The sequence below is a fragment of the Lemur catta genome, chromosome 9 (genome assembly GCF_020740605.2).
Source record: "Lemur catta isolate mLemCat1 chromosome 9, mLemCat1.pri, whole genome shotgun sequence".
In the NCBI taxonomy this organism is placed as follows: Eukaryota; Metazoa; Chordata; class Mammalia; order Primates; family Lemuridae; genus Lemur; species Lemur catta.
Genome location: NC_059136.1, coordinates 18,645,822 through 18,664,017, shown reverse-complemented (window position 1 = coordinate 18,664,017; position 18,196 = coordinate 18,645,822). Strand labels below are relative to the sequence as shown.

At 40.7% G+C, this 18,196-nt stretch overlaps 1 protein-coding gene across 1 annotated transcript in view; it reads right to left on the bottom strand.

Moving 5' to 3' along the window:
• Positions 1-15,434, bottom strand: part of CHRNA7 (cholinergic receptor nicotinic alpha 7 subunit) — a 108,907-nt gene extending 93,473 nt beyond the window's left edge. The window contains exons 1-2 of the mRNA XM_045561853.1: positions 15,300-15,434; positions 14,919-15,058 (exon numbers count right to left, since the gene is read on the bottom strand). Coding sequence (XP_045417809.1) covers positions 14,919-15,058; positions 15,300-15,354 — 195 coding nt within the window. The 5' untranslated portion in view covers positions 15,355-15,434. The remainder of the gene's footprint in view (positions 1-14,918; positions 15,059-15,299) is intronic.
• Positions 15,435-18,196: the final 2,762 nt, after the last annotated feature.

The window sequence follows — 18,196 nt, the reverse complement described above, 5'->3', positions numbered from 1 at the left end:
CCATTCTGTTGCTCATTTCCTCTATTTCAGACTAAGTTTCAAGCACTTTCAAAGTAATTAAATTGTTTAATTCTGTATGCTTTTCAAGTGATATCTGAAAAAATCCAGGAAGCTGTCTTGTGCCGATACATCAATGACCAGCTGCTTCCCACAGATGCAAAAACACCCCCGGGAAAGGAAAAATTTGCTGCCATGAATATTCCTTTTCAGTTTTTACTTTAATCCAATGCCCATAATTTTCCCTGTCAAAAACAATAAATATGCCATCTGTACACTGCTGTTTAATGCAAACCTGATGGTCACTGTCAAAGGATGGTCCTGGACCATGGAGTCTGCATTAATTGCTTCATGCACAGAACAGGGCATTGGGTCCAAACGGCTCTGACTCCTTCAGTGGGAAAAGAGACAAATAGGAGCTGCACATCATCTTCAGCTGTGTGACATCCAGCCCCAGTGTACAGGAAGCTGAATGAAAGGCTCTGTTTACTGGGACCATCAGTCACTGCAGACCACTGCCTGGCCTAATGACTGACAGAAAGGTCTCCGATACAGTTTTTATTTAATCTGGAGTTGTAAATCACAAGATCACTAATATAAAGAACAGGGAAGCCTCTAAGCCAGGTTTGGAGAGATCCTCCTGCTTGAAATATCTATATCTATATCTATATCCTGACTTCAACATTTGATGAAAAATTTAAAAGTAACACTTTTCATTTTATTTTATAGACATATATAGATAGATATATATATCCTGACTTCCAACTGTCTATAATATGAAACCCTGAAAAATAACTACAAACATCTGAATGTCTTGTCTGAAAATACCAGGAGTCTATGGACATTGTCAATTTTATCAGCATGTCTGTTATTCTTTAATTTTCTTTGTTTTTTTTTTTTTAAGAGATGGGGTCTCACTATGTTTCCAAGGCTGCTGGATTCAAACTCTTGGTCTCAAGCCATACTCCTGCCTCAGCTTCCCCAGTAGCTGGGACTACTGGCTTGTGCCACCATGCCCATCTCTTTAATTTTCATCAAGAAATTTGCTTGATCTTTAATCTACAGATATTTTAGGCAAATGTAAAATATTGTCTTAAATGATTCAGTCACAAATTTGCTGAGCAACAACATTTGATGAAAAATTTAAAAAGTAACACTTTTTATTTTGAAAGGAAAACCGTATAAAGAAGTTTTTTAACGCTTTATTCAAAAAGAATGTTTTTAAAGCTTTTGGCCAGTTGATTTTTAAAACCGATGGCATGTTTCATTTAATAGGTAAACTATGACTATAAAGGCAAAGTTTTTCAAGTTGACACACAGAGTGTTCATTACCTAATTAAGGTCTATCTTTAAAATTAATGTAGAAAGGTTTTGATTTGCTAGGATACTTTGGGAAATTTTCTTTTTATTTTCCTTCAGAGTTAGATTATAAACATCAAAAACAAAACCAATACATATCCATCTCATTTATGTGCCACCAACCTTCATCATCAGACCCTGCTTTGAGAGACACACTGACATTCCTAATAAACAAATTGTCAAATGAAATCAGCAGGAAGCCATTGGCCTGAGACTGTCTCTGTCCTTTGAGTCCCTAATTAACAAAGGCAACCTAATTTAGTAAGTAAGCAAACTAAATCCTAACCTAGAGTATCACAGACAGCCAAGCCTCAGCCAATCACAAGCAGCCAAGTTTCAGCCAATCACAGGCAGCCAATTCATCACACTATTCCAAATAAAGCAAGTGCCCAGCTACAGCCAATCAGATGACTCATCTACTTTGCTTAGCAAATATCACTACAGAAAATACTTAAGTAAAAGTATTTTAATCTTATTAGCAGTCCAGAGTATTTGATGTTTCAATCAATTGAAGAACAGAAATATTAATATTTTAATCCACTGAAGAATAGAACTATTAATATAAGCAGGATATTAAGATAAGAGTGATAACCTGAAATAGAAGCCGTTAAAAGTATCTGTCTTAGGAAAATGGACGATGATGGGAAACCCAGGGCCAGGGTTGGTGGCTTCTCTTAAGCCCTTCCTTACTACTTACTGGCTCTGTAAACAATGTGTGTCACATCAATATTTTTAAATATGAAAAATTTCCATAGCTCACACAGTTTTTTATAGAATACATTCATTCAACAATCGAAATATACACTTGGGCATAGATACAGTGGATAATACAACGTTCAAATTTGATATAAGTTTACCATCATACAGATATTACATTAACAACACTTTTATTACTCTTGAAAAATAAAATAATTATCAAGATTTCCAAAAAGCTGCTTAAAAGTGATATATTTTAAACTATACACAAAAATCAGTTCTAGATGGATTATAAATATAAATATGACAGGCAAAACACTAATAACAAAAAGCCTCTAAAACAACAACAAAAACAAAAAGCCCCTCAAAGAAAATGTAGGAAAATATCTTCATGAACTTGAGAAAGGAAAAGACTTTTAAAATAAGCACTAAACATTTAGTGGGCCACATTAAAATTAAGAATTTCAGTTCATCAAAAGATACTAATAGTCTATAAATATATTATACTTCAATTAAAAGTTGACAAAAGAGAAAAGAAAGAACATTTAAAAAGTAAAACAACAAGGCAAAGAGTCTGAGAATATATCTGCAAAACATACAACTGACTGCTATGTTTTGAACATCTGTCCCTCAAAAACTCACATTGAAATTTAATTCTCACTGGGAGGGTACTGAGATGAGACATTTAAGAGATGCGTAGGTAATGAAGGCTCCACTCTCATGATGGATTAATGCAGGAGTGGGTTTGCTATCTCAGGACTCGGTCCACCCTCCTTTTGCTCTCTTTCTCTCACCCTCTCTTTGCCCTTCTGCCATGTGATGCCTTCCACCATACTGTGACGCAGTAAGAAGGCCCTTGCTAGATGCTAGCACCTCCATATGAGACTTCCTAGCCCTCAGAACCATAAGCAAAAAATTCCTATATTTTTTATAAATTATCCAGTCTCAAGTATTCTGTTATAGCAGTACAAAACAATTTAAGATAATGACTAAGGTCTCATGTCTATAATGTCCATAATGTAAAAAAGAAAAAACAAAAAACAAAAAAAACTCAAAACAAATCCACAAGGAAAACATCAAACCAATGCAAAACAAAACAAAACAAAAAAGACAGAAAAATAGGCAAGAGACATGAAAAGACAAAAGATCTTGAAACAGACAATTAAAACATGAAAATATCCTCAACCTTATTAGTAATCAGGGAACTGCTATTTAAAAATCACAAGGAAATATCACTCCACACCCACCAGAATATTAAATTTAATAGACTGAAAATACCAAGTGTTGGTGAGTATGTAGACCAACAAGAACTGTTGGTGGGAATGTTAATTGGTGTAACCAACTTGAAAATTGTTTGGTATCATCTGGAAAAGTTAAAAACATGCCACCTTATGACCCAGCAATTTCACTTCCATGTATACACCAGACAGAAATGCATATACCTGTGCTGAAAAGACAAGTACAATAAGAATATTAATGGTAGTCTGTTCTTCATAATAGACAAAATTTAGAAGTAATCAAAATATCCATCAACTTAATGTTAATAATAAATTCTATTATATTCATACAATAAAAATGAATAAGGTAGAGCTATAGGCAACAACTTGGGTAACTCACAAAAATAAAACTGACCAAAAAAGCCTGACCCAGAAGAATAAATACTATGTGCTTAGGTGATTCCTCTTATATGAAGTTCCACAGAAAGGCAAAACTAGACTAAAGTAAGGCCAATAGCTTTACTCTGGAGGAGGGAAGAGCTGTGTTGGGTGGTGATACCTTAAGAGGGTTCATTTTGTGATAACTCAATGACTTGGTTTTGATATTGTGCCCATTTGTGAATATCCATTATATACTAGCACAATTCAAAGTTTTAAAATAGGGTTGAAGAATAACTTCCAAAATTAAAAACTTGTATCTCCCTATGAGCTAGCCAATGTGTTAAAGGTTACTTCAAATGTCAATAAAACGTCCTAACAGAGAACAGTAACAAACTAATGTTTGCTGACTAGTGATTTCAATTGTGAATTTTATCCATTTATACTTTATCAAATATACTCCAGCAATCAGTAAGCAGCTTTTACCTAATTTGTTTAATCTAAATCCCTGATCGTAACATTCTATGTGTGAACTTCTTAAACTGGTACATTACATTAGAAACTCACTTCCTAATTCTGAAATTTGAAACCAACTAGAGAGCCACCCCTATACTTACCTTCTCTCCACAAATAAAGCAAACGCATTCTCCTTCCTCTCTCTGGCCTCTCCCTGGAGGAAAGACACCACTTCTTTTACCCAAGACAGGAATCTTTACAATTTGCTTTCAGTGATCCAAGAGTAAATTTGCCACTTTGGGAATCTTTCACAGGTGGCATTCGTTAACCATGACAACTACAATTTCCTCCCCTCCTGGCCACTGCTACCTGCAGTTGAGATGGGTAACCTCCTGCACCCAACGAACTGACTCAGCCTGTAGTCAGCCACACATCCAGGCCTTTCCCACAACTCATTCTTCTGCACTGACTTTTAACCTATAATAAAGGATTTTATATAATTCTTGTTTAGTTTCATGTTAGTTTCAGTCAATTATTTTTGGCTTGCTGGGAGCTGTGACTGAAGGCTTCTACTGTATCTTCAAGCTTGATACCTTGGGAACTTAATAAACATATTATATGATGTTTTATTTTGATATATTAAAAAATTCAATAAGGAGAGCTGATAACATGAGTGTGTGTATGTGTGCTTACACACATATAAATATGCACACATAAACCCTATTTTACAATATTTTCGGAATTTTTTTCACTAAAATAGTTTATAGCTGATGTTGAATATAAGGAAATCACTGAAATTAAGAGTGTAGGAATTGAAATTAGAAGATGCCAAATGGTTTCTTCTTCTCTGACGAGTGAAATACTACCTAATCCCAAATTTAAAGATAAATCAATAAGAGAGCAGAGATTTTCATTGGCATTCCTCTATGACAAGACAATTTCTATTCCTTTAACAGCATGTCAGGGATGAAACAGGAGCAGAGAGAAAGCTGAACCCTTTGGGGAATACTGTCAGTGGTCGCCTTGAAAACAACATTTACAAGGATTCCTTTAGCAAAAATGCTTATAATTCTCAGTCTATAAAGATTAAAAGAATTTTGTAGGCTTCTGTCCCAGAGCCATAAACATGTTTGGAAGGGATAAAATTCCTACCATAATAAATCTGTGTCAATTATAAAGGTGCACTGTTAACAAGTTTTTAATTGATATATATTAGTTGTACATATTTTGGGAGTACATGTGATATTTTGACACCTGTAGATAATATGTAATGATCAAATCAGGGTAATTCGATTAACCATCATCTCAAACATTTATCATTTCTTTGTGTTGGGAACATTTTAAATCTTCTCTTCTAACTATTTTGAAACAGACAATAAATTATTGTTAACTATAATTGCCCTACTGTACTCTCGATTACTAGACCTTACTCCTTCTATCCAACTGTATTTTCGTATCCCTTTTTTTTTGAGACAGACTCTCGCTCTGTTGCCCGGGCTAGAGTGAGTGCCGTGGCGTCAGCCCAGCTCACAGCAACCTCAAACTCCTGGGCTCAAGCAATCCTCCTGCCTCAGCCTCCCAAGTAGCTGGGACTACAGACATGCACCACCATGTCCAGCTAATTTTTTTCTATATATATATTTTAGTTGGCCAGTTAATTTCTTTCTTTTTTTTTTTTTTTAGTAGAGACGGGGTCTCGCTCTTGCTCAGGCTGGTCTCGAACTCCTGACCTTGAGCGATCCACCCACCTCGGCCTCCCAGAGTGCTAGGATTACAGGCATGAGCCACCATGCCCAGCCTTTCGTATCCCTTTAACCATGTCTTCATCCCCTCTCCCACCTTCTTATCCCAGCCTCTGGTAACCACCACTCTACTCTCTACTTCCATGAGATCCACTTCTTTAGCACCCACATATGAATGAGATATTTGTTTTAATTTAAAATGATAAAAACCAGGTGGTTCTCACCAACCCTCCAACGATAAGAATTAGATAAGAAAGCAAAAATCATGTGCCTAAAGGTGGCAGAGAGCAGTGAGGAATTACAGGGACAAGATCCAGGAGGGGAGGGAAGCACTGAGAGAATAAAAAGATCTGAGGTGACTTTTCCTGAGCCACATGTGATTCTTTCAAAAATGTCTAAGAGGCTAAACATTTGAGCAAAGCTTGACAGACTTAAGAGCCAGGGGGACAAAACAGGAGCTCAGGACTCATTAAAGAGAGAGAAGACTCCAGTAAACTCTATATTTATACCCTGAATATATATGCAAGATTCAGAAACAGACCAGCCCTTACAGGGTTTGAAGCCCATCTTCTCATGTTTTCAACCCCTAATCAGATTCAGGTAGCAATGTGTGGTTGCTGACACCCACAGGCTGGTTGTTGGTCAGAAGAAAATATAAAACAGAGTAAGGGGTATTCTCAAGACTCTCAAATTATCTCTGCAATTTTTCCCATACATTGTCTGGGACAAACTACAAAACTGACCAGGCTGAGAAGGAGCACACATCATGGGAAAGAAGAGCAAAAGGCAATCCACAATAAACACAAAAGCACAAAGTATCTTAAGAATGGAACTATCAGACAGGAGCTGCAAAATAATTCTTATTCAAACATTTGAGGAAATTTAGAATAAGCTTGAGATCTATAAAATAGAAGAAAAAACAAAAACAAATTCTAAGTCTAAAGTATGTAATATCTAAACTTTAAAAACATGTCAGTAAATGGGACTAACCACAGGTAGCCACAGTGAGAAAATTTATGGACTGAATATAGGTCAACAGACAACAGACTGAATGAACCATGGAGAGACCAAATAATGGATATTATAGAAAAAGGGTATGAGATATAGGGAACAAAGCAGGCTTCTCAATCTCAGCATTATTGACATTTTGCGCTAAATAATTCTTTGTCACGGGAGGGCCAGCCTATGCATTGTAGGATGTTTAGCAGCATCCCTGACCTCTTTCCAGTAAGTGTCAGCAGCACCTTTCTCTCCAGGTGCAATGCCAAATATCCCCTGGGAGACAAAACTGTCCATGGCTGAGAACCACTGGGATAAAGTTAAAGCTGTGACAAGCAGGTAATCACAGTCTCAAAGAGAGAAGGCAGAGAAAATGGAGCAGAAGCCATATTTGAAGAAATATTTGGCAACAATTTTCCAAAACTACGAAAGAAACCAAGTAACAGATTCAATAAACAGGTATGAATCCCAAACAGGTAAAACAAACAAACAGAAACGTATGATTAGCATAGTAAAACTGCTGAAAATCACAAAGAATACATTTTTAAAGGGGCCAAAGAAAGTAAGAACAGAATACCCTCAAGGGAGCAGACAGTTGATCTCTCCAAAAAAGAAGTCAGAAAACAATGGGGTGATATGTTCAAAGTGCTGAAAGAACCTGACTGCCAACCCAGATTCTGTATTTCTGAACTATCACTCAAAAATGAATATAATGAAATTCTGAGACAAATAAAGATGGAGAGATTGTGCTGAGACAGGGAACTGGCAGGTACTGCAGTCCTGCGGCAGCGGTACCTGAGTCAGGAAGTCTCAAAGACAAAGTTTCAAACTGCCCTGATCAAAACAGGATGGTGGCAGGGCAAGTTCCAACTGGTTAGACCAAGATGGGGATGGAACACCACCCTTCCCATGAATGTTCCTCCCCTTGTTTAGCCTGTTGCTTAAACAGAAAGACAATAGGAACCAGGGGGCCAGTTCTCTTCTACAGGGAGAGCCAGCCTCCACTCTGTCTGTAGAGTAGACTTTCTAGTTTCTGAATAAATCTCACTTTCACTTTATACTGTCAGCTCATTCCTTATTCTTTCTTGCATGAAGCCAAGGACCCCCTTGGACTTCAAGTGGCTCTCAGCATTGGGAGTCACTTTCCTGTGTCAATGCTATTTCCAGATCCACAGGAAAGAGAATGCTAATGGGTAGATGGAAAATTATCTCAGATGGAAGTTAGGAGATGCAGGAAGGAATAAAAGTAACAAAAATGGTAAATATGAATACATCCGAAAGAATATTGACTATAGAAAACAATTATAATCTTAGGGAGTTTAGACTCTATTTATAGAAATAGAATATATGACAATAACAGCACATAAATTGGAATAGATTGGGCAGAAAGAAATAAAACTTTCTTTGCAGATCACATTATCTTCTATGTAGGAAATCGAAAAGAATACAAGATTAATACATAAAAGTAAAGTACTTTCCTACATACCAACAAGGAACAAGTGAAATTTGACATTAATAAAACCATTTAGTATCCCAAAAATTAAATAATTAAGTATAAATTGAATAAAATATGTACAAGATGTACATAAGTAAAACTACAAAATTCTTATGAATATAAAAGATGAACTAAATAAATGAAGAGATATTCTGCGTTCATGGATAGGAAAACTCAATTTTGTCAAGATGTCAGTTCTTCCTAACTTGATCTATAGATTCAATGCAATCCCAGTCAAATCCTAGCAAGTTATTTTTTGTGTATGGACAAATTGATTCTAAAGTTTGTAGAGAGAAGCAAAAGACCCAGAAGAGTCAACACAATATTGAAGAAGGAAAACGAAGTTGGAGGAGTGATATTATCCAACTTCAGGACTTACTATACAGCTACCTTAATCAAGATGATGGTACTCATGAACAAATAGACACACAGATCAATGTAATAGAATATAGAGCCCAGAAATAGACCCATATATCTACAGTCAACTTATCTTTGACAAAGAAGCAAAAGCAATGCAATGCAGCAAAGACAGTCTTTTTAACAAATGGTGCTGCAAAATCTGGACATCCACATGCAAAAAAATAAATGCAGACACAGATTTTACATCCTTCACAAAAATTAACTCAAAATAAATCACAGATGTAAATGCAAAACACAAAACTATAAAAATCCTAGAAAATAACACAGGAAAAAACATAGATGACTTTGGATACGTTAATGACTTTTTAGACACAGTACCAGAGGCACAATCTATGAAACAAAGAATTGGTAAGATGGACTTCATTTAAGTTAAACTCTTATGATATGTATAAGACAATGTTAACAGAATAAGAAGACAAGCTATAAACTAGGAGAAAATATTTGCAAAAGACATACTTGATAAAGGGCTGTTATCCAAAACACACAAAAAACTCTTAAAACTCAACAACAACAACAAAAAGCACTTAAAAAACAGGAACAAAGACTTAACAGACACTTTTCAAAGAAGATATACAAATGGCACATAAGCATATGAAGAAATGCTCCACATCATATGTCAATAGGGAAATGCAAATTAAAACAATGAGATACCACTACACCCTTAATAAAATGGCCAAAATCCAGAATACTGCCAACACCAATGCTAGTGAAAATGTAGAGCAACAGAAACTCTCATTCATTGCTTATGGGAATACAAAATGGTACATCTACTTTGGAAGACAGTCTGATATTTTCTTATAAAATCAAACATACTCTTCCAATATGAACCATCAAGTGCCCTCCTTGGTATTTACCCAAAGGATTGACACCTTATATCCAAATAAAAATCTGCACAGGATGTTTATAGCAGCTTTATTCATAATTGTCAAAATTTGGAAATCACCAAGATGTCCTTAGTAGGTGAATGTGTAAACTGTGCTACATCCAGACAATGGAATATTACTAGGTACTTAAAAGAAATAAGCTATCAAGCCACAAAAAAACACGGAGAAAGCATAAATGCATATTACTAAGTAAAAGAAGAAAATCTGAAAAGTCTGCACACTGATTCCAAGTATATGATATTCTGGAAAAGGTAAAAACTATGGAGACAATAAAAGGATCAGTGATTGCCAGGGATTATGGTGGGGGTAGGAATGAAAAGGTGGAGCACAGAGGATTTCTACAAGGATTTCTATTCAGTATCTATATGATACTAAAATAATGGATACATTCCATTATACACTTGCCCAAACCCACTTATTTTACACCACCAAGAGGGGATCCTAATGTAAATTATGGACTTTGGGTAATTGTGATGTGTCAATGTAGGTTCATCCGGTGTAACAAATAATACTACTCTGGTGGGGAATGTTGATAATGGGGGAGACTGTGCTTGTATGAGGGCAGACAGTAGATGACAAATCTCTGTACCTTCCTCTTAATTTTGCTTTGAACCTAAAATTGCTTGAAAAAATTATGAAGACAAATATCTGATTTTACATTGAGCATTTCTTCCTACAATGGATATTCAGTGTGTAATTTTTATAATTAATATTTGATAATATTTAGTTGGAGTGGTAGCATTTTAAATGGTGGCTAATAAATGTAAATTCATAAATCTGGTGAATCTAAGCTGAGGGCCACCAAAGAGATTTCAGATAATACGCAAGCCCTTAGGATACTGAGGTCTACAACTATGCCTGCAATCTTCAGTAGCAAACCCTAAATATGTGACCACTTAGTTTTATTGTCTTGTGACTAGAGCTTCCAAAAAGTTGAATTCTGCATTTCAAAATCTATAAAATACAAAAAATCATTATTGCATAATTATGTGTTTTATATTTGTGTATAATTATGTGTCAATTCTTATTTATTTTAATCACCTTGCCTTCTGGACAAGCTTTCATAACCATCCACTTTTATTTTATGCAAATAAACACTTAGAATGGCCTTTATATGTATGCCCCCAGGTGACTGACTAAATAGAACAAATAAAGGAGAACTATTATGGAAACTTGGCAGATTAGAACCGTACAGAGGCATCACTTCAAAATGATTTCTCATGTATTATCTCATTCCCAGCCCAGTTACAAGCCCAGGAAGTAAATTAATAATCACCATAAGTCAGAGTATGCATTTAGGAATAATTTAGGCACTGTCACTTTACAAATTTATCAATGTATATGCATGATGTTTATATACACAGTTATATATCATAGACAGTATATCCAAAACTTCTCTTGAATCTGTCCTTTTCTCCTCATCCTCACAGGGGCCATCCTAGTTTTGACCTCCTTCTCCCTTACCCACATCTTCTCTCCTCTCTAACCTATCCCACACTGCTATCAGCATCCTCTACCTAAACAACAGATCTAGTTACTTCCCTCCCCTGCATAAAAATCCACCATACTTTCCCACTCTCTACCTAGTGTTTCACCAAGGGGCCTGCTGAAAAGTTAGAACAGACCACAGCAGGTGAAGACATTGCTTAAATGACACGTTTTGTCTTTAATATGCATGTACATTTTTTCATTCTAATCCATAATGTATACTTGTTGGATTTAATATGAATATCATGGTTTGGATTGTTTCCACATCTAGGACAATATGCAATGGCAAGCTGGTCTTGCAACTTCACAAAACCCCTGGCATACTGCCTCCTCCTCATGCCATCAGAGATGCCCAGACTAAGGCCAGATAAAATAAGAACTCTGCAGAGACATTCAGGATGCTTCACATACTGCACCTCTATTGTCCCAGACTCATCTAGCACCTCATACCAAAGAAAAATCATAGCCTCCACCTAGTAAGGTGTGCTCCTAGATCATAATTCTTACAAAACGGTCTGTAAAACTACCAGTTAATACTATATCTATACTAGAACTTCTCAATAAACATAGCACTTTAAATTTTCAGACAAATATTGCAGCAAAACCTGTGGTAAACATCAGCAGGGAGCCAGAGTCCCACACAACACACCCTGCACTTGTCCACCATGCTTTCAAACTTTCCTCACCCTGTTACCACTACCGGGAAAGCCTTTCCTACTTTCTTCAACCGGTAAAATTTTTCTCACTTTTAGAACTCTGACTATCTCCTCTTTGAAACAACTGTCAGCCACCCTGGTTGGAAATAACATTTTCCCTCTGTAGATAATGTATATATATTACATTAAATTTCATCACATGTAGTAATCTTGGATTTACTTATTAGTCCCCTAGCCAGATCATGAGATCTCTGAAAGAACAATCTCTTATTCTGTAAATTCTCAGAATCTATCAGGTCTACAACAGGAGCTCAGCAAGTACGTGTGGAATAAATTGAGGAAAGAGTAAATGATCTTTCATGAAAATAAAATATGTAGTATTATATGCCATATTCCTATCACTCCAGTCAGAAAATCTATGCTGACAAAAAAGGAAACAATGACAATATTTGGGAGTAGAAAAAACAACAGCTATGATCTCTAGAACAGCCTAGTCAAAATGGACAAATATGTAAAGAGACTCTATACCAGCAAAAATGTTGCCACACGAATCCTTTATGAGAACCACTGTGTCTCTGTCCAGAGTGCTGAAATTCCTGCTGGAAAGACTTGGCTCTGCTTCAAAAGCAGGCAGAGCCAAGTCAGGCTGGAACACAAATGTTTGCATATTTCGTTATGTCTGATACAGAGACTTCCTTTCACCCAGGATCTCAGGATAGTCATATTTAATCGGTTACAGTTCAGACAGTTTAAATAAATTAAGCTGACTTTGTTCTGCAGAAGTTACCAAGTCTAAAGGAGGCAGAAGCAGGACAAAGGACTTGTGAGTTAGATGGGGGTCTCCCTCACAGCCCTGCCTCTAATCACTAAGTGACCCTGCGCAAGCAACCACACCTTTCTAGGCATAGACTTCCTGATTTTTGAGTTCAGTAGCTACATAATTAAGATTGGAGCAAACCTTCAATAAATCATCAGTGTGTGGCAAGCACTTTCTCTTATTTAATCCTTTCAAAACCCTGTGAAGTAAGTATTATTATTTTCATTTAACACATGAGAAAGCAGGGCTTAGAAAGGTAAAGTCATTTGCTTAAGGCCACTCCATGAACACACAGCACTGCCTGGCTGGGAAGTTCAGTGTGTTCACAGCTAGCTCCAATGGTTAAGGTGAGACAGAGATTTTCACCCATTCCGGCCTCCCAGGAGGCTGCTGAGAGCCTTCTTCACATGTGTCTGTAATACTGGAATTCCCATGACACTCAGTGCTCATGATTTGTTACTTTTTTTATGTTTTTAAAGTGTTAAGTTTTTTTTTTTAATTTCTACATCGTGTAACACTTACGCCTAAATTTCTAAGACTCAACATTCCTCATATTAACCAGGTGCCTTAACTAAAAGAGGCAGAAGTGCCCAAAACAAAAGCTTGCCACTTCTCCATGAGTGGTCTCTTCTGCAAAGGAGCTGTCATAGCCTTAGCAGCCTGCTATGCTCGCTTACTCCTGCTCCCCAGCTGAGCTATTACTGCATCATCACCCCTAACCCAGCCAGCCAGCCAGCAGAAGGACCGCCTGCCACGAGAAGCACCTGTGGGGCAGACAGGCACAGTGAGGCAGCCCAGCTGGAGCTGATCCTGAGCAAGTGGAAGCAGAGGGGGCTGACGTCCCTTTCTCACCCTATCATGTGCCTCCTGTGTGGGGTGTGGTAGCTCAGCTGCCTGGTCCCTTTTCATGTGGTTTTTGTATAAAAATGACCAAAATCATATGTTTAGCTTTGAGGTCTCTTAAAGTTGTCTCCACATTGTTTAGTTCATCACAACAACAAATGAAGTACTACAGTGTCCATTTCATTAGATGGAAAGCCAAGGCTCAGGCTGCTTAAGAAACTAACCTAAGAATACCATCCAGAAACTGGCAAAGCCAGAACCCACCAAGGATCCCAAGTACAAATCCTCAGCTCCTTGAAGTAACAGAGGAGCTGCTCTGGAAACACCTGTCTTCCCCACAGCTCTCCTCTCATGATAACTTTGTCACATCATCACATACACATTCAGCATTTTAAAGCATGATTCTGTCTGTAAGAGGAAACACACATTTGAGGCAGGTGTAACGTTGGAAAGGAAGCTATTCATCACAGCAATTTTAACCAGGTTAAGTGATAGCACATGCATAGACATGGCAGTGTGGGTAACTATTTGTAGGATTATGAGGTATCACCTGTCATCTTACTCTACTTACTTAAACCCAGCTGGTGTCTCTTAGCACTTCCTAGTTGGGATTGTGGCTATCCTCTCACCTCTTTCCTGCCATGTTCTTCCCATCCTCTCACCTCTTTCCTGCCATGTTCTTCCCTCCTGAGGAACAGCATTAGCCCTTTGCCCCACCTTCCCCCACACTCAAACGCATTTATAATGAATTAAATTCTTTTGCAAAGTATTTGTATTGTATAAAGGACATACCGATGAAAACTGACTATCCAAAGCAATCTAGAGAAACAAATGACAAGTTCACACTGATTCGCCGACTGAAGTGGGCACTACTGAGGCCGCAAGGCAAGAGGACCACGGAGCTGGCAGCTGCCCGAAGAGACTGGCAAGGCTATCTCTGGCGTGGAGTCCTCGGAGCCGCAAAAGGCATAGCAAGTCCATTACTGGGATGTGGGGGTGTCCCAACGCCCACAGCCGGCCCTCTACTCTCTGCCCGGACACACCCACCAGCCGCAAAGCCCAGGGCCAGGCCCCTAGCCAAAGAAGTTACATGACAGGGGCGGCAGAAAAGTCTAGAAGTGGTTATACTGACACAATGCTGGACTGCACGTCAACACTTACACTGTAAAGGGAGACTAAACATTCTCACCCCGTTCTTGCAGCTGATTTCAGACTTAGGGTGCTTTCCCCTGAGTTTCTAAGCTGAGGGGAAGGCAGGACCCAAGTACCCACGCACAGGTGGCCAGGGCGAGGGAACAAGCCACACCAAGTCCCTCTTCGGCGGGCGGGGAGAGGAAGGCAGACCCAGGACAGGGCAGAGCACGGCCCCGCCTCGCCAGGGGCCAGCTAGGGTGTCCGCTACCCGACGCTTTCACAGCCCCTGGGAGCCCCGGGCGGGGAGAGGGCAGCGCTGCCGCCGGCCGGGACTCACCACGTCCATGATCTGCAGGAGGCTCAGGGAGAAGTAGACAGTGAGCGGCTGCGAGTCGTTGGCCACGGGCCTCTCCAAGGGGTTGTAGTTCTTTACCAGCTCCTTGTAGAGCTTCCTCTGGAACTCGCCTTGCAGGGACACTTAAGGAGAGGAGACGCGGGCAGGCTGCTCAGGGAAGGCCAGCGGGGAGATGCCCACGTCCCTGCCCGCGACCCCCGCCGCCCACCCAGCACCGCCCAGACAAGCAGCCCAGCAGCGCCCCGCGGCCCCTCGCGGGCGGGGAGACCCCAACCTGGCCCAGGCGCGGGACGCACAGAGCCGCCCGGGGTGCGCCGGGGATCCCACGGAGGAGCGGAGGGCGGGGAGCCGCGGCCGCTTTACCGTGCAGGAGCGACGCGGCCAGCGCCAGCCAGACGCCTCCCGCCGAGCGGCGCATGTTGAGTCCCGGAGCTGCCGCGGGCGGCGCGCCCCGCGTCTCGGCTGTCTGCCGGGCCTGCGCCTGCGGCCGCGGAACCGCCTCGCGCGCCTTTAAAGAGCCGAGCGCGCCCCCGCCCCGCCCGCCCCCGCGCGCCGCTCCACGTGACGAGCCCCGTCCCCACCCCCTCCCGCGAGGGCCGGTCGTCTCCGCGGCCGCCCAAGGAACCGCTGCCCGCGGGGACGAGCGGGAGGTACAGCCCGGTAGTGGGAGCTGTCCCTCCGCCTCTAGCCATGCCAGGAGCTGTCCAAGGCCCGCTCTGCCTTTCCCTTCGGTCCTTTGTCCCCTCTCCGCCCCCTCATACTCTCAGCTAGAAGCTGCGCGGGGCAGTAGGGAGACAGTCCCGGCAATTCTGGGGTCCAGTCTTCCAGGACTCCGTCCCCCACTCCAGCAAACGGATGGCAGCGATCCGGAACTGGGCGTCGCTAGCTAGAGTCGGTCTGGCTTCTGGAAGTGCTGGGGGCAATCTGTGGGGGAGGAGAGACGGTGCGCAAGTGTGTTAGGGGATTCTCAGTAGGTACCCTAATGCATGTCTCATTCTCTGTTAAAAGAGATTCAAAAGTTAACTCCCAACTCCTTACTGGAAGGACAGCCAAAACTTGGTGTTCTTATCTAGGCCTTTTTGAGCGCAGTGGAGTTGATGGGAAGGGAAAGCTCAAAGAGGACGACAGCCCCAGGGAGGTCCAGGGAGTGCAGTGTGGAGAGACTTCTTGGTGTTGAAGAGGAGTGGGGATTCTGGAAAAAGGAAGGAAAGGAGGGAGCAGCTTCAAGAGTAACTGAAAGCTCTGTCTCATTTGCTCCTAGAAGTGGGCTGCAGAAAGCCCAGGACGGTAGGGCCCGGGCTCCCTGCGTCCCTATAGGGGGCGCTGTCGCCCGCCTTCCTGCAGACCCCAAAGCATGGGAGCTACACCAGTTCAACTCCTGTGGGCCTGGCATTGCACGTTTCTGAACTGCCTAAAACACAGGATTCTTGTACAACATAAAGAACGAGGGAAAGGCTCACCAAAAGGCGACTGAGCTTGAACGTACCCCAGTAACAGGAATGGGGGACTGAGCCTAAGTTATTTAATTTGGAAGAATGGTGAAATGCAATGCCCTTGCAATGAAGTGTCTTGAAGCAAATTCATTCCTGTTAACCGACACATGTATAAAGAAATAATAAGTATAGGGTTTGATAACTGTATTAAGAGCCCAGAAGAAGGAAGATTAACTCTTTCTTGAGAAGAGTTCATACAAGAGGTGACAACTGACCTGGGGTCACCTCACAGGAGAGCAGATGTTCTTTCTGCCAGGGAAGGGGGCAGCCTGGAGAGCAGACCAGCGTGTGCTTAGCTGCATCTGGCTCTTCAGTCCCCCCACCCTCCAGCAGTCTGGACACCACAAAGCAGGCACTTGGTGAAGGAATGAGCTACAGGGGATTGGCCGCTAGCAAAGGGGGAATGAGAGAGGGGAAATAAAACCAAGTAACAGAATACAGGAAGCTCATGAGGCATCAGCTGAAAGATTCTCACTGGCACGCTGCCTCCACTGGTCGTGTGAATGTTGGCATTCACGCTCCTGCGCACTTGCCCAGAGTGCCTAAGGGCCTGCCTTCCATTCTGAAGGGCCATGAGCCCATGGGGCCAAGAGGGAATTTTTTTTTCTGGAGTATGGCCAGTGGAATCATGTTCCTAAAACCAGAACTGCTTCCTTACCTCCACTGCACCCCATAATATTAGAAACCTAGAAATAAACCATTTTCAGGTAGAACAAGTAGTCAATAAATATTTATCCCCAGTTATGGGCTAGTTAGGCACTTCGAGGACCTACAAGCACAGTCCACTCACTGAGTTTATAATTTAGAAGTGCTGTGCGTGTGGAAAAATAAATTCCAGTCTCCACTGTGCCATTAAGTTGGTCTGTGAGTTTGGTTGTGTTCACTCCTATCAATGGGACTCAGGGTTTTCGTCTGTAAAATGAAGAAAGGAGTAGGAAATTTCCCAGAATAGAGCTGACTGAGCTATACTGGTCCCATCCTCACTCCCATTTCCAACATAAGGAAATGGTAAGTGAAATAGAAAATTAACACATACCTGAGCATACCAAAAATATGGAGTCTAAGGATGAGAGTCTGAAATTTTAACACACACACTCCAGGGAGGCAAGCTGACTTTGGGCTGTGGGCCTATGAAAGGTGGGAAACTGGAACAAAGAGGGCCACATAAATCCAGAGACTGGAAAAATTTCCCCTTATGTGGAAAAGAGCAGAAAACTCCAGCCATTACCCAGGGAAGAGAAAGAAAGCATGTTTTCTGCTTGGACTCTGGATCGGGGAAAAAAAGGTAATTATACATCTAAAAATCCAAAAGTGCATTAGGCTTAGTTGTGGAGTCCAAATGTATACTACCCACATGATTTAGAATTCACAAATTCCTCTGGAGAAAGACTTTTTTTAACTTTCCACACGTGGGACTCAAAAAAAGAAAAATCACAAGGTTCATGAACATAAAAATAAAAAATATAAAACATTCAAGGAAACAAACTATACATCACAGGAGGCAATAGTCAATAGTAAGGGAAGGTCTGAGGGCAGAATAAAAAGGAAAATGTATGCCCCCCATTTTAGGGTAATAAGATAATCTGAAAAAAACTATAAAATTAGTATGTTTAAAATGCTGAAGTTATTGGGCATGGTGGATAAGGTCAGCCGCAGTGATAACCCTCAATTCTCATTGGCTTAACTCTGCCAAAGTTTATTGCTGTCTCACACCATAATCAAAAAGGTCAAGTGACTCTCCTGAGTGGCTTCCCTCCTCACCAGGTC